Here is a 17,528-nt window from a genome sequence, read left to right as displayed (position 1 = left end):
AGAACCACGACATTCCGGGAGCAAACTGACTAAGGTACAGATTATAATATTTTAGTCATATTGTTCCGGGAGTTCGGCTCAACATTATATTGTTTGGTCGTGTTAAAATTAAAGATTTCTCCCCGCGTTTTATACAGAATTACGATAAGAAATATTCAGATATGAGATGAAACGGGTTTTGTTATTGATTTATAAAGGGGTGGGGTGTTGGTTGGTGTACGTACATATGTACATGATATTCGTAGAATTTAGCAATGAACTTGTTTTACTTCGATACTCTAGAAATTCAGAAGTTCTTGATTTGCGACAAATAATCACTAAGCTGATATAAATGTTCACAGCCAAGTCTGTCTAAAACGGATTCTTTTGACTGCATGGAGCTTTGAAATAAATTTTATTGAAGTTGTAACGGTATGAAATATACTGCACGATTCTAGTTTCTTTTATGTCGTCACAATTAAAATGTGCACCAAAGCGTGACGTCACAATACACAGAACAATCGTGTAACGTCATAATACCCTTCACAGTTGATATATAGCTATGACGTCACAGCCTACTGCACTACGTTAGATAAATAGAGGATATCTGTATTGCGTTTCGATATTTGGTTTATCCAACGAGTTGATATGGTGTATTTATTCGCGAGGCTTGCCGAGCAAATACACCATATCAACTCGTTGGATAAACCAAAATATCAAAATACACAATTATAGATGTTCTATTTATCTCATACGTCTTTTTTTCACTTAATTTTGAGATGATCCGCAGTAACGTAGATTTGTTTTGAATCCGTGACTCAGACGTCGTGCTTATCAGTCTTCCTTACGCGGGAAAAAATAGTGCGCTTATATTAATCCATTCATATACAGTACAAAAGGGCATTTTTATAAAAGAAACCATGGATGAAAATTGTTTTAGAAGGGATTATAGTTTATAATTAATAATGGTTTTGCCATTCCAACAAAGTAACAACTATTGATCGAGTATTCATTTTTTGACGTAGGCCTGACCGTCTGATAAAAGTTTGATGTCGTCGTCTTTTTGAAATATAAACATGTGTAACAAAGATTAATGAAAGTGATATTTTAATGCAACGTTATTAGAATGTTCAACAGTTTACAATGGAAAGTAGAAATGTTTGTGCATTTGGATTTTATTCACGTGGTTTCTTTGGATCTGAGGACGAGAGGAAAATATGAGGCACTTTAAGTAAAGCTGTTGAGATTCATTAGGCTCCAGAAAAAAGAGACTGTGCTTCTGAATACTTGGTATACCGCAGCATGTCGAGGTACTCTCGATTATGCTTGTCCAGTAGACGGTTGATTCCTTGTCGATGATAATAGTGTGGACATATTTTTGTTTCCTGATCGTAATTTTTCAGTAGTTACTGATCGAGTTGGCATTTTTAAGGCCGGTAACTTCCATTATATGTCAGTAGGGGCAACATCAATTTAATTTTGCTATAAAAGAAATTCTAAATAAATACAGAATAACAAGTTATACGCTTTATTTCATGTGTCGTTATGAAAATGTCATCCAAGCGGGGACAGTGTCAAAAGTAATTTGGTCCGGAAGTGCTTTATCAAACGGGCGTGTGATAAAGCTAATGCTTTATCTCGCTTTCAATATACACCACACGTATGAGATAAACGTTAATATTCAAATGTTTAAAAAAAAAAATGTAATAAAAAAATTAACTTTTTTTAAAAAGTAATTTCAAAGGCCTAGATGGGATAAGAACTTAAGACCTTTAACATGGATGTCAGAAATTATGTCCCAGTCTATAATAAGTCATATATCAGACAATAAAACATTTTTGAATTTCACAGCTGAAAATACAAAACATCCTGGAGAATGGATGACCTCCATCGAGATTCCCGCTGATTCAAAATTTGAATGGAAGTGGGTCGTGATTTCACGGGACACGATGTCTGCGTGCAGATGGGAGGAGAGCTCAAATCGGGTCACGGAACTTGACGGAAAGTATTACAAATGTCACGCCCCCTGGAACAACAATGCAGAGTATGAGATTGTTCCAAATGTTCCTGGTATGCATGTTTCAATTTTATGCCTATCGTGTTTTGATATTCCGATTCTAACTAATCATTAGAATTGTGTGCATCATGAGTTTCTGAAGTCTAGTTGCAGAACTGTAGCTCTCTAAGTAAAGTTCCATGGAGGTGGAGCAAGTCTTGTGTTGGGTATTGGTCTATATATAGAGAGAGAAAATTTACGGAAGAAAAAATTAAATACTTATGTACCACACGGAATAAACAAAAGGGAACATTTTTGTCTTTAATAATCTAAAATGTCTTGTAAGACTTGTATGCAAAGAACGTGTTATAATAACTGATTATAACAGTATTGATGTATTTACGATTACTATTTTGATATTTACTTAAGCAAAATGTTTTACTGTACATTAATTATGATGCCTCCATTTACAACATCAGTTTGCTTTATGCATTAATGGGGGTTAAATATTGAACAGTTAAGAAATGCATGCTGTTATTGCACACTGCCAATATTGATCAATTCTCGTCTAGTTTGGAGTAGGTTGAGTGAAAAGGGATATAATTTAACAACTAAATACTTTAGCTATATAATAAAAGGGTTATTGAACTTATATAGGTGAATATTGGCACTCGTTGGCTGTCAAAATGCACTCGCAAGCTCGTGCATTTTTACAGCCAACTTGTGCCAATATTCACCAATATAAGTTCAATAACCCTATAGTATTGACAGTGAACCAGATCAGTTTTCTTTGTTTTCAATATAATTTTTTTGAAAATGTATTCAGATATGCTGCGCTCGCCCCAACGGTCACACCGTAATCATATTACTTACTAATACCAAATATTTAATTGTATGCATAGTCATATTTTAGGATGTGTCCACGAGGTCGGGTGAGTATTGTTCATTTTATTATTAGACTCTTACCTTTCTTAAATGTTTTTCGCGCAATATCAACTTTGACGTTTATAATACTTACTGTGACGTCATAGTACTTTCGTGTAGTCCTGCGTTACGTTGCTATGAGAGATAAACACGACTGAAGAAGACCGGTAACACGGTCGAAATTTTTCAACAAAGTGTTTAGAGTTATATATATATATAATCGCAACATCTCAAGTAAGTGATTTTATTTATCAATAATAGAGGGTAAAGCCCTCTCACGGCCCTTCGGGCCGTGAGAGCGGAGCTCTCCCTATAGGTAACACGTATATACGTATATACATGTTTAAACGGAAAATATAGGGAAACAATGAAAAATTAAACCATACCTATGGAACTTGAAAATTTTGGTACTAATGGCGTCGATTCGAATACTATCGCGTGGACATGTGTTTCTCCATTTTGAATCTCGTCTACCCTAGTTCACGTCGTTCTGAATCACTCCACCATTAACGCCATGTTTGTTGTTGTGGTTCAGACGCTATGTTTGTAAATTTGCTAAATAACGACGCTAAATATGACGTCACAATGTACTGTTTACATCAATTGCGTTATATTTCCCGCGTTCAATATATAGGCGGATCAAATATCCAAAATTAGGATGCTTTGATACAGCTCCTTCCTCATGTTAACTTCGGGTGGTTTTTGTTCTGTTTTGGATATAGATACTAATGCCAAAATTTGTTTGCTTCGCCCTCAAACACGGTCACGCTGTAAAACATAATATGTATACGGTGTGACCGTTGGACCGAGCGAAGCATGTAATGGTCATTGGAGTGTCCCAAGTGCAGTCTGATTAAAATCAGACCCCATACTCATATATATACACCCAACGATATGATAATGAGTATGGGGTCTGATTTTAATCAGACTGTCCCAAGTGGTAATCATAATTCCGTTAAGTACGGTAGATTATGATTCATTTAAAAATATATATTTTTAATGAACCTTTCGTTGCGCTAAACACCCAGTAACATCTCAATATTAAAGAAGTTTATATGGGGACAACAGTTTTACAGGATCCGCCTATTCATTGAACGCGGGAAATAAAACGCAAGGCGACGTAAACTGTGCATTGTGACGTCACATTTAGCCTCGACCTTTTTCTCTTTTCAAAGCAAACAATTATAAACAACAATAATACATTCCGTATGCAATGAAAAAGGCCGTTAAAACTAAACAAAATTAACCAATCAATTAAAATTGGTAAAAAAGTAACCGTAATATTTTATCGTATATTCTTATTCAAAGAAACTCATGAACTCGTTCATCTATTTAGTCGTATTACGGTTTTATATGTAATTATTTGCTAAAACCTGTTACAATGATAATTATACTATTCACTTTGAACAAACTGAGTGTTTAAATTACGAATTGCACGTCAGAGTCTTCTATTATTGGCATTCAAAATAAAACACGAATAACTGTTGAAACAGGTAATAAAAAAATAAATGGCGGCGCCCATATGGATCACGAAAATTTCAGTGAACGTATATAGAGATTATCTCTTTTTCTTTTGCTGATTTTGACTTTTTTAATTCTTTTACATACGTGTTACCTTTAGAGCCTTGCTTCGACAACAGCATCGCGTTCATGAGGAAATGTCTATCATTATAATATGTAAAGATATCAATGATAAAACCATTGGAAATGTTTATACTGTGTGATATGTAATCGCAATATCTCAAGTAAGTGAAATTATTTATTAACTTTATTTTTTAACTACAATATGTAAAGATATCAAAGATAAAAAGATTAGACTCTGTAAATGTAAATACTGTGTGATGCTCTGCATATGTTTACAGCTCTAGATGATGAACAGACTCCTGAAAGTATTCCGCAAAAACCAAGTGCCCTGTCCGTGGTTCCGCGTGGTCACTTCCCTGTGTTCTGGTCCGTCGTATCCTGTCCATTACGATGTATCAAAAACGCAGTGGTTGCAATTTGTCAATCATTTCTACATCGTAGGACGACACACGAGGAGATTTCCATGTCGGTAAGTAAGAAGTTCACTGAAACATGTTTTCCTGTAGTGATATAAAATACACCAATAATCCAGAAATCACTAATTATATAACATCCACCAATAATCTAAAAATCCACTAATGATATGAAATCCACCAATAATCTAAAAATTCACTAATCATTTACTAATGAGATAAAAACTAATAAATAGTATTAATGATATAAAGTCCATGCAATAGTGATATTATAGAAGTCCAAAAATGATATAAAACTAATGGGTTTTTATCCACTAATTATGGTATAATTAATTATACATGTATCTATGCACCTTTTGATTTTATTCCTGTATTAAATGATTGATTGTTTTACATCCCGTCGAGATTTATTCACACATTGAGACGTCAGCTGTAGGTGAAGTACCACCTATGCTTAGCGCTCAGGACCGTACGCCCGTAGCAATGAGAGTTCTTTAACGGCACAACACCTGTCGCAAAACGGGATCTCTGTTATTTAGGTCCGAAAGACCGGTGATTCTTACATCTAAATGCCGAGCGTTTTGGCGAAGGAGCAATCACTCCTTATGTTAACTTCTTAGGTTTGACGCGGTTATGGCATGAGCAGGACTGGGACTTGCGGTCTCCCGTTTACAAGACCAACACTCCTCCACGGAGCTACCATGACCATTTTTGACCGATATTTTTTGTATTCAACTTTGTAACTGTTAAACCAATATATGTCAGTGAATTTTACTTCATTAGTGTATTTTATATCATTTGTGGATAAAATATCATTAGTGGGTTTTGTATCACTAGTGAATTTTATATCATTACTGGGTTCTATGTCATTAGTGAAATTTATGTTAGTGAATTTTATATCATTACTGGGTTCTATGTCATTAGTGAAATTTATGTTAGTGGATTTTATATCATTACTGGGTTCTATATCATTAGTGAAATTTATGTTAGCGAATTTTATATCATTACTACATTCTATACCATTAGTGAAATTTATGTTAGTGAATTTTATATCATTACTACATTCTATATCATTAGTGAAATTTATATTAGTGAATTGTATATCATTAGCGGCTGCTATATCTGTATCTTTTCTTTCAAAGGAGGAGAACACATCACCACCGACGGGAGTACCAGTGGTGGATGACAGTTGTCAAACTGTCAATTTGAAAATAGTTTCGGATGCGTCTACACAGACGGATCCAGGGTATCGATATAAAAAATATCGAAACCTAAACAGAAAAGAGGAAACGTTTATGAAGGATGGAAAAACTATCGTTAAAACTTTTGAAGAAGAACTGTGGTTGTAAAGAACAGAAACCGCGTGTTGGAACACTTGTTAGAATTTAATACTTAGATGTACAGTTATAAATATAGGACAGAAACCGCGTATTCGAACACTTGTACTGTGTTGATGTATTTTTTAATTGCACATTTTCTATTATTTATGGATACGACATGGATTATTAATTATAATAAAGTTGAGCCTTGCACTCTTGATTTGGAAATATGATTTTGGAATGCAAGACGCATATCCTGGAGGCGTGGGTAGTGATACGATAGCAGAATCGGAAATTAAATATCTCATTGGATCCTCTTAAGTTAGCCACTGGAATAACGTATGACTTTTACTTGCCATTTTTGACAAGTGTTATCTCGTTACAGTTTAAAGTATCAAAGCTGGACCATCTTAGATTTCAACGACTTCCCTGTCTGAAGATGAAGTCAGATTTTTTTTTTAAATAAGTGGAGTAAAAACGTATTATATATGCCTGACTATAGCTTCTCGAGATTTTACTGTGTATTTGTCACCTATTTATAGATGCTTCAGTTCATCTTGACTCAATTTTAGCGTTTTATAAGCAGAATATGATATGCTGTAGATTTAGATACCTTATATCCGTGATTGAGAAATTGTTTACAGAATGGCTGAATCTCCGAAGCTTGAGACTTTATACTTGCAATCTGTGTACACTTAATAAATGAATTTCATTTTTGAAAATATAAGAGGGCATGAATTTAAGTACTGGGGGAAATAAATTGCGAAAATTACAACCCGTGAAATTATTCCCCTATACAGTATGCTGGAGTCAAGCGTTGCTGCCCATGCCTTCCTGTATTTTGAAAATTGAAAATTATTTTTTATATCTACTTATATTTTTTTCCCGGAATATTCCCACTCGTTAAAATAGTCGTACTATATTTATCAAGATTGAGACTCACTATTTGAATGACTGAAAATAAAGGGTTTATAAACTTGTGTTATCAATATCAGTGTTAGAAATCTACTCATAGGCTCCAACGGAAGCAAAATTACATTTTTATCTTCCCGTAACAAAAATGGATTTGTATACATGTATATAATATGTTCAATGTAAATTCTTTATTTGGGTAACATAGTAAACTGATCATGGTTAAAGTTCCATGTAAAACTATCATAACAGCACATTTTTACAGCACTTTATTTCAGAATTAGAGCTTTATTGCTTTAACAGTTACATATAGCATAAAGTTTTACATTTCACATCTGACTTCATGTTCTGTACTACGGGGGTTTGTGTATCTGTAAATTTAAAAATCCTCGTACTCAATAAATCCATCGGACAAATTATCATCATTGACAATAATTTCTATCAGTATTTCCCATACATTGCGACACATAAAGCCTCCGAACGCAATAAATTTTATAAGTACATGTATACCAAATCAAGGATGAATGAAAATCGGTATTTGATTCGAAATTATTCTTTGACACCAGTTATTTAAAGAATGGCTGGAAATAGGGTGTCGGAAAAGGAAAGGTGTGAAGAAGCTGTGTATTGGGATATTATAGAGGCATACTGTATTCAGGAGATGAGCTGTCAAAGCCATGAACCTCTGCAACATAAACTTCAAATTCTTTAAAATTCAAATATCAATGACCGTTATACGATAGTATATTGGTTTTAAAGAGATTTCAGTTCTATCGGCAAAATATTACCAATACCTTCCCTTCCAAAACAGTAGTGTGAAATTATAAACGTTGAACTCGTATAGCATGTTTACAATTCAGACAATCTGATTAACAAGTTTATGTTCTATAAATAATGAGAACCACTCTCTAACCAAAGTGTTATGAAATGTATCCTATATCGTTGGTTTGTCACATCAGTATTCAAGTAAAATCGCACTAATTTCAAGTATGTCAAACTTACGGTATCAGTATAAGAGTTACAAAATTAAAATATATGTATAACATATAGTATTAATATTAATTCGAGGTTTAACAATTTGCGATTTAATAAGATATCAAGGATCAGGACGGAGAAAATTCCAGTCTACATATACGTTTGAAAAATGAATTTTCACCATTAAAAAAAGCTTCCCTATTTTAACTATTGTCCTTTCTGATCTCGTTGAAATGAGATCTAGCAAAGTCACATCTCGTTGACCTGAGAATATGAATTAACTGAATCGTCGTAATTTCACACTAGATCTGTGACCACCTGCACAATGCAATTACGCCACATCAAGGACTATTGTACAAGGAAAATATAATATTATTTATATATATTGACATCATAAAACAAGAGATGTATTACATGGTGGATCTAAATGAGAAACCCGACACTTTTTTAAGAATAGCAACCCCTCACTTCATGCCTTGGATACTATAAAAATAGAATTTTTACTTATGTTGGTGAAACATTCTCTGTACATAACGTACAATGAAAGACAACCAAACAAAAACAGTTGTACTCCGTAAAAAGTTTTTTTTTCCATTTCATTCCCTCTAGAAATTGTTTTGATCCTATTTGTACATGCACTTTTGGGGGGGAAATATTTAACTAGATCAAAGTTTGTTTTTTTTTCAATTTATTCCACATGTGTTAGTTGCTTCAAAATATATTTTGACGCATATTTCAAGAAAGATCCCATTTGGTGCCGTTGTTTTACATGATATACAGTATATTTTACAGTTAATAATGGTGTGGATGAGACCTTCCATATCTCTTGTAGTTCTTCCGAATGAAGTTTCTCCAATCTGATTAAAATAAGATCTTTGATCCGCTCCGTTTGCTACTTTGTGTAGCGACATAACAATAACCGAGCGGATCAAAGATCTTGTTTTAATCAGATTGGAAGTTTCTCGTGTCTATTCCATATGACTCTCGAGTGATGTGTATATGTACTGCAGTGGCTTCTTACTCGATCGGTGACATTTGTTGTCGTAGGAAAATGTACGCGGTTTCTGTCAAAGAAATGAATATACAAATATGATTGTACTAATGAAAGGAATATAATTATATCCTTATTAAGGATTTAATACGTTCGGGGCTTGACCTGCGATCCCCTGCCACGTTAGAGCAATGGGAATAAAAGAATCACATTGATGAAAATAGTAAATGTACAGGTTTTCCAAATGCATTTATAACTTGCATCAAGAAAATGAATAAATATATGAAAAAATAACTTGACCTGACCTACACATGTATCACACACGGAATAAAAAATTCTTTAACACAATGGATACGGAAAGTTATTAAATGTATATATTAAGGGAAATTTATATGATATAGAGTTTCATTGACCGGGTCTCGAGTCAACTGCTGAACCAATGCAAATGACAGATGTCAATTTCTACATGTAATGGTGTTTGTCAATTCAAGTCACCATTTTTTTTTTAATCGCGCCGATAAGTGAGAAAGTTTCCCAGTTAACTTTCGGAAGGTCGGTGATCTCTTCCCAGGTACATTGTATCTGGGTTCTCTCTTCCACCAATTAAAAACTGGGCGCCACCAGATAACTGAAAAATTGTTGAGTGTGACGGAACACATCAATCGGTCAGTGAATTACCCCACGATCGCAGGGGAAGCAAACTCCGAACTTTTTTCTGTTCATCATAACATCACGTGACCACCACTTTACTCTTCTACTTCGTGAACTCATTGTGTATCACGTGGTTAAAAATGCGTATATCATTGGCTTAAAAACGCATTCTACATGCAGTCAATTAAATCCGTTTATTTCAATAATATGTCACCATAAGAAGGGGGGGGGGGGGGGGGGGGCAGCGATCGTCAGCATTGTGGGATACATGCATCATTTAATTTCTACGTTGCTGGCGTCCGCCATGTCCTTTAAAAATACTGACAATAAAATATATATTTGAAAATAACGAACAATGATCAATCTCATAACTCATGATCATTGGGCAAACACGTACCCCTTGATATACCACAAGTGGGATCAGGTGCCTCGGGGGAGTAAGCATCCCCCAGTCGACAGGTCACATCAGCCGTGAGCCCTATACATGTAACTTGATCAGGTAAACGGAGTTATCCGTAGTCAAAATCAGTGAGCCAAGAACGATCTATGAATCACGTCAGACAGCATTTCACCCCCTAATGATAGATTGTAAATGGCGAATTTGCGAACTGTACACATGTATGTCGGATTTAGGTATGTAAATAAAATCATTTTTACGACAATTAGGCTTTATATTTTTGTTTGAAAGTGCGATAATCTCAGTACGATGTGTTTATGAAAAAGTGTGCTCATTAATTATTATAAAAGCATCGTTATTTAAGTTTGTACAGCAATCTGTGTAAAAATGTGTCCATTAATCATTGTGAAAAAATAGTTAAAGCGGCCAAAAAAATCGCATTAGGCCCAAATTTGAATTCCTTGTGTGCAATGAAGTTTTAAAAGAGGTAATGAATATTCATGATTATATAATCTCCACCCAGAGGTCATGCATGACTTTCACAGCTATAGTAGGGTTGATTGATTGATTGATTGATTGTATCTTGTGTGCATAACGTCTCTCGAGATTTTTTCCCCACTCATATGGAGACGTTACCAAGACCGGGCCTTCATCATGCGGGGCGACCGCTGTGGTAGGGGACTGGGTGTTAATCATAATCACACAAACAGGTCGCCTACTAAATGTCCGTACGTAAAGGGTTTTTTTCCTTCCAAAAATAAATTGTATAATTTACGATAAGTGAAGACGGTTATGGAGCTGGATAGGACACGTGCCACGGAGGGAGGGTGACAACGACCGTCTGACGGCGCTAGGGTGGACACCAGAAAGGAGAGGGGCACGAGGGAGACTGTATATAAACAACCTATAGAGAAGAATAGGAGTAGAAAGGATTGATTGATTTCATATTGTTTATCGTCCCTCTCGAGACCCCCCCCCCCCCCCACACACACACACACATATGGAGAAGTCACAATTGCCGGTGAAGGGCTGCAAAATTTAGGCCCATTGATACTCTGCTCGTCGCTTTTTGGTCATTGAACAGGGAGAGGTCTTTATTGTGCCATACCTGCTGTGACATGGGACCTCGGTTTTTGCGGTATCATCCAAAGGACCGACCCATTCAGTCGACTCTTGCGACAAGCAAGCGCGGTACTGCCTGTGAGGACCTATTCTAACCCAGATCCTCAAGCTACTTGAAAGGGGTGCTACCGGTAGATTGAGAAGCTGGAATGAGGTCAAGATGGTAGCCAGCGACAGGAGTGGTTTGGAGAGAGTGTCGTGGCTTAAAGCGCCTCGTGGGAAGTACAATATATGATACAGTATTAGCGCCTGGACCCTGGATCTGAGGTCCATGAATTAAATAATAATAATGATGATAAAACTCATAGCGTCTTCTATAAAAGGAATGACTCTAAAGGACTTTACATGAGTAAAAAGAAGAAAATTAAACACTATATAGTTGAAATTGGAAGCTAATCTCTCTCTCTCTCTCTCTCTCTCTCTCTCTCTCTCTCTCTCTCTGTGTGTGTGTGTGTGTGTGTGTGTGTGTGTGTGTGTGTGTGTGTCTCTCTCTCTCTGGTGTTTGATGATTAAAACAGACATGTTAGAATCTAAAAATGAGTTTTAAGACTTCTTCTTTTTTTTAATTTTTTATTTCTAAAGATGATGACTTCAAGGTGTCATCCGGGTGGTCGTTCCAGACATGTACTGCAGACCAGCTGATTTTGGCGTTGTCCGTAATTACTTGCACTTATGCTAAAATTATGATTATGAAATACTTTTTGTAAATGTATACAAAATGATCAAAATCGTACATACATTGTAGCAATCTGATTAAAACCAGATCCTGAGATCCGCTCACTTAGATCGCTAACCTAGTGTAGCGATTGTGAGCGTATTCTAGGATCTGATTTTAATCAGAGTGTACATATTCCTTTCAAAAAGTCGCTTGCGACTAGTTAATGTTATAGCAAGATATTTTATCTTTATAGCTATATGTTATGCAATAGGGTATACTTTTAAGCACTGGGTCCACAAAACATTTTTTAAATATTCAAACAGTATAACATAATAGAGATTAGGCAGCAGACAATGCCTACATAAGCCTTCTTCTTTAGGGTACAAGTCCACATACATTATAATTATTTTGTAATAATGCACACAAGAAATTATGCAATATAGATATTCATGAAGTAAAAGGATAATAAGTCATTCCAAATATCAATGATTATATAAGTATTATGATTTCTTGATATGAATAATAGGCTAACAAAATAGAAATGTGGGGTGGTTAATGGGATCTAAATGACACACAAAAGAGAAAAAATGAAATCAAATAAAAATAGTGGAAGAAAAATGAATAAGTACAACAGAGAAGGAGAGAAAAAATTAAGAGTACGGACTCAGCATGATAAGAACAGATATACATAACAAACTCGCATGTATTAAAAGCATTTTAAAAATCTTTTGCTTTCCAAAATGTATTTCTGAACATATTCAAAAATCGTTATGCTATCTTTGAACTCTAGAATCTCATCACCACTCAGCAATAACTTTAATGATATGGGAACTTGTAGTTGCATTGCATTTATTGACTCTATAAGAGTATAATTTTTTGTTTGTACTGAGAACTGAACACATTCAAAGAATTTAAAAATGATAAGCATTTTCAGCAGGGTGACCACACAAATCACAAGTAGCATCAACTCGTAGAAATTGACTATGTAAGCCAAAATTTAGATTGCTAGTTAGCATTATTTGTTACGGAAACCGATAGGTGTCAGGGTATAGAATTAATATTCATTTAACTGACGGCCGCCACTTAATTTATGTGGCGACCGCCACTTAATGTAACTGACGGCCCGGCCGCCGCTTATTTTATCTGGCGGCCGCCACTTAATTTACATATGGCGGTTGCCAATTTAAAAAACAATCTAAATAATTCATATTGCTGAGTGGTTATTTTGGAAAGATTTAGAATAGTACACAAACACGTAGGGACATTTCTCAAAGTGTTGGGACAGTCGGAGGAGAAATTGTCTTCTATACAATCGTTGACAAGCAGAAAAAGAACTTAAAATTTCTCTTTTGCCCAAACTTCATACTCCTAAATTGGAGGGAGGGGGTTCCGTTCGTCTTTCAATTAATCAGTTCATTCATTATTACATTTTCACCACTCATTACTACCATCAAAAGATTGGGATGGGGGCCAGTATTTCAAGCAGACAAGCAGAAAAGGAACTTAAAATTTCACATGTGAAAATAACTTAGTTTGCATATGAAAAAAAAAAAAAAAAAAAAAAGAACGTTGTCAAAAGTGAAAGGTCGCCACCCTGGTTCTACGTGCCTGATACGTTGGTATATTAAGTTCAGTATATAGAGTTGTAAATTAACAGCACAATCGAAAAACAATAAGTACCACATACATATTTTAGTATCGGAGAGGGAGATTACAGGGATTGCAACCCTTTGATTTTGAGAGAGAGAGAGAGAGAGAGAGAGAGAGAGAGAAAGAGATAGAGAGAGAGGGGAGTTGAATAACTGGCGGCCGCCACATAAAATAAGTGGCGGCCGCCAGTTAAATTATGTGGCGACCGCTAGTTAAATAGTGTGTTTCCTCAGACCTCCGACCTGTAAGATTGTAATCCTCCGTTCTGAAATTTCTGGATCCCAAAGTAATTGGGCATAATCATGTTAATTGATTCGCAGAGCTTTAAGGTTGTTTTAATTTATACTTCTTTCACCTGTGCCATATGCAAATGTTTGAAAATTTGCATGTTCCTATAGTAATTTAACGGAATAAACCAAATTTAAAGAGCAAATAACTCTTACACTTTCTCGCGAATCAAATAACATGATAATGCCAGTAATTGCACATGGTATTTATAATTCCTGTATTTTTTGTACTGACTCACCCCCCCCCCCCTCCCCTTCCAACTTTTAAAACTTTGTATCAACCAATCCGAAAGTCTACATCAAAGGGGAGGCGAATTTTATTTCTATGTGGTAACTTTCACAGGGGCATATGATATACCATTTTTAATTATTAAATTAAAAGTTTTCGGTTATACAATCTGTTTCGTTTCGTTTCGGTGGGTTTCGTTTCGGTAGATTTCGTTTCGTTTAGATTTCGTCTCGCACTTTGCAGGTACTCAAACATATAGGACTGCTGAAAAATAATTCAAAAGTTCATTAGAATCAGGTCTATTCTCATTTTATGGTCAATGAATGGGCTTTAACAGAGAGCTGTCCAAAAAAAATATTTTGAATGAATTTACCCCAACTTCAAAATCCTAAATCGAAAGGGGGGTGGGTGGGCTGTTTAAAAAAAAAAGGGGGGGGTCAGTATATATATCTTGAAAGCGGGTAATCATGCAGAGAGCGTCCATCCATCTCCCTACGTGCCTAGCTGTTGATCAGTCGGCCTTCGAAAATTTACAAAATTATATTAGGTCAAGAAGATAGGGTATCAGGTAATTTAACATTTCCAATAAACAATATGTTCGTTTGGTGTGTAAATACAATAATTTGCATTGGTAGAATAACATGTATTCTGTTCTCTCTTTGACCCAGACGCATGATCTTTGTGATCATTGCGAATGAACTCGTTTAGAATGACCTTATAAATAACAAGCTTTCCCTCCCTTTTTTAGATGGACGCATCCGTGACGTCACAGCACGGGAAACTTGGTTCTGATTACAAACTCTGCCCTCGAGAAGACTTTATTCGTATGCAAATTGAACACCAATCAACAGGTAAGAATTTACAGGTATAAGATTTGACAAGACTACGTCACAGTATAAATTGCACTCACTTGGAACTGAAATTTGGTCAGGAGGGTAGCTCTCAAGGAGTTTGGAGGTTGACCGATTTTAAGTTTACAGAAAAACACGTGCAGTTTGTCAAAATGTCGACGATGGTGAGTTTTGACAGCATGGGAGAATAATATTTATGAAGTAAATTTAATATATGGGCATTTATAATTCGTACATTTGTCTTTGCCTTTGACTAAGAATATAACTTCACTTCAAATGACAACTTGCACCTGATTGACACTGCACTGGGAAAATGCGCTGATGTCAACAGCGACATCTGCATATTAATTTTATATTTGGACCGCATATCTGTCCACGTATGTACATTAATAGATTTTTATGTCGCTATTGGAGTCGTTAGCAAAGTTTTCCCCCTTTGCTGTCGTTTTCTGTATAGCAAGTTGCAGATAGATCTGTGTTCATTTGTCAAAACCCGAACCCCCTCCCGGTTTCCCCGGGGAACCCCTAGACTCCCATGCGAGATTTGCAGGACATGGCGATGTTTGTATCTGATTTTATATCTTAATTGTTAAGTGATATAAATTTTCTGCTCACCTGTCACTAGCCTGACTAGTTGTCAGATGCAGATTTGCACTAAAGAAAAATTCCCACTGGAAGAGTATAAATTAAACTATTTGTTGAACATATTGAAATGATCTTCAAAACTCACCATAAAGCTATAAAAACATTTTCAGGTGGGAAGCAGTCCCATCCCATCACCTTAGTCCGCCTGTAACAGAAAGGCCAAGGTAGACAATGCAACAGACCAGACTGGGATTCCAACCCGGGCCCCCTAAATCTTTTGTCAGGTGCCCTACCATCATAGTTATCTGGCCACTGGCGATCAAACCCGGCTAACTGCTACACACCCCACACCCCCAGTTCCCCAAAAGTGGCGGGACATTTCCTTGCACCTGCAGTTAGAGTAATGGCCCTTTAGATTTGTAGCTAATTTACTGATTATTTCAGAAAATGCTGTTTTCCCCCTAAACCTGCCCTTAGAATAACGCTTTCTTCTATTGGGACATTGAGGAATACTGCACCAGAGAAATTTGATATCCATGGGTGGAAAGAGGAGGATATTTGCAACAATAATTTGAAATTGAAAACTTTCAAATTTACATATTTATTCCAAAAAAAAAAAAGAAAGATTTAGTTGAAAGCAGCAATCTGAAAACAAAAAGATTAAAACCTCTGTTGGACTCAAACCTGCGATTTACAGTTGAGCAGCTGACTTGCTAACCTACTGAGCTACTTAGCTAGGCATTGGCATTTGAAATGAATAGACAAATACTGGTGATATCTATATTTTCATCCATGTTTCATAAGGCAATCGGCCATTATGTGGCGATATAGATTACCTCCTTAAATATGCACAACTCTTGCAGAGTTCCGACATCCCCTCCATTAAGGTAGAAGATTTTGACCAGCAACCTGAGGGAATCAAGTATGCTAATAACTTTGATATCTGGAAGAACATTAACGCCATGCTTCACGGAAGCCTGAACGTTCCAGACATGGGCCCAACTGCTGTTCCTCCTGACCAATCAAAACGCAAGTACAATTATATTTAGAAATTGAATTATATATATACATGTCTATTGGTAAACAGGTGCTGTCACAAGTCTTTTGTTTTAATTTAAATTACAAATCTTTCAGATTAATTTGATTCCATGAAGTTAAATTGTATACTGTGTACATTTGATCAAATCTTTGAAATTACACAACACAAGAGTTAGTATGTTTTACAATCCTATTGTGAATTTTCATAATAAAATACTGTTTAAATTAAAGAGTTAAGGCTAAATATTTATTTTATTCTTGCATTCAGAAGTTTGGCTGTCAATATTATATGAGTTGTATTTTCAATGTTTAACATCAAAAATGAAAAAAGAAAATATTTTGTCAAAAATCGTGAACCAGTCCCTTTAGCAAATGATGTTTTAGAACTCGAAAAGAAATTTCACTGTGATGTGATAAAACTGACTCTCTTACAAAAGAATTGTAGATCATCTATTGTGTGTGATAGTGATACCATGCATACCAATACATCTATTATCTAATGCAAAGCATAAATGGAGAAGTATAGAAAAACACGCACTCCCATAACTCAAATGTTTTATCAAGATTAAAAAATGCACATACTCAGGTGACCATTAAGGTCCATGGGCCTCTTATTTGAAAGTTGGGTTACATAATTATAGGAGTTGGATAGAACTTGCCCTTTAAGAGTTTTATTAGCAGGTTATGTTGCTTTTTATCCCAAAGGTTCATGTATCTATTTATTCTTTGCTCCAATGGTTACACTTCATCTTTCCTTTCACAGAAACTGTCCATCAGATGCCTGTCCGTTCACACCAGGACTCCACCCCCAGCATTTATGAACAATTATACAACAGTGTATATTCCACCAACACAGCCTATCAGAGTACATCCGGGGCTTACAGCAGTGGGCAGGGCTACTCCAATAACCCCTACCCAGGTTAGGGTCATTTTGTAGATGATTAAAAACTTTCTAGTATTTAGGATG

The 17,528-nt window shown here is 35.7% G+C and overlaps 1 protein-coding gene across 1 annotated transcript in view; it reads left to right on the top strand.

Annotated features, from left to right (window-relative positions):
* The first annotated feature begins 14,972 nt into the window (after positions 1 to 14,972).
* The window catches only part of LOC125662442 (cytoplasmic polyadenylation element-binding protein 1-like), a 40,820-nt gene continuing 38,264 nt past the window's right edge, over positions 14,973 to 17,528 (top strand). Inside the window, exons 1-3 of the mRNA XM_048894660.2 lie at positions 14,973 to 15,102; positions 16,387 to 16,552; positions 17,325 to 17,480. Coding sequence (XP_048750617.1) covers positions 15,091 to 15,102; positions 16,387 to 16,552; positions 17,325 to 17,480 — 334 coding nt within the window. The 5' untranslated portion in view covers positions 14,973 to 15,090. The remainder of the gene's footprint in view (positions 15,103 to 16,386; positions 16,553 to 17,324; positions 17,481 to 17,528) is intronic.

The sequence above is a fragment of the Ostrea edulis genome, chromosome 8 (assembly GCF_947568905.1).
Source record: "Ostrea edulis chromosome 8, xbOstEdul1.1, whole genome shotgun sequence".
NCBI lineage: Eukaryota > Metazoa > Mollusca > Bivalvia > Ostreida > Ostreidae > Ostrea > Ostrea edulis.
Note: the sequence above shows the minus strand (reverse complement) of the source record. Positions and strands in the feature narration are given on the sequence as shown.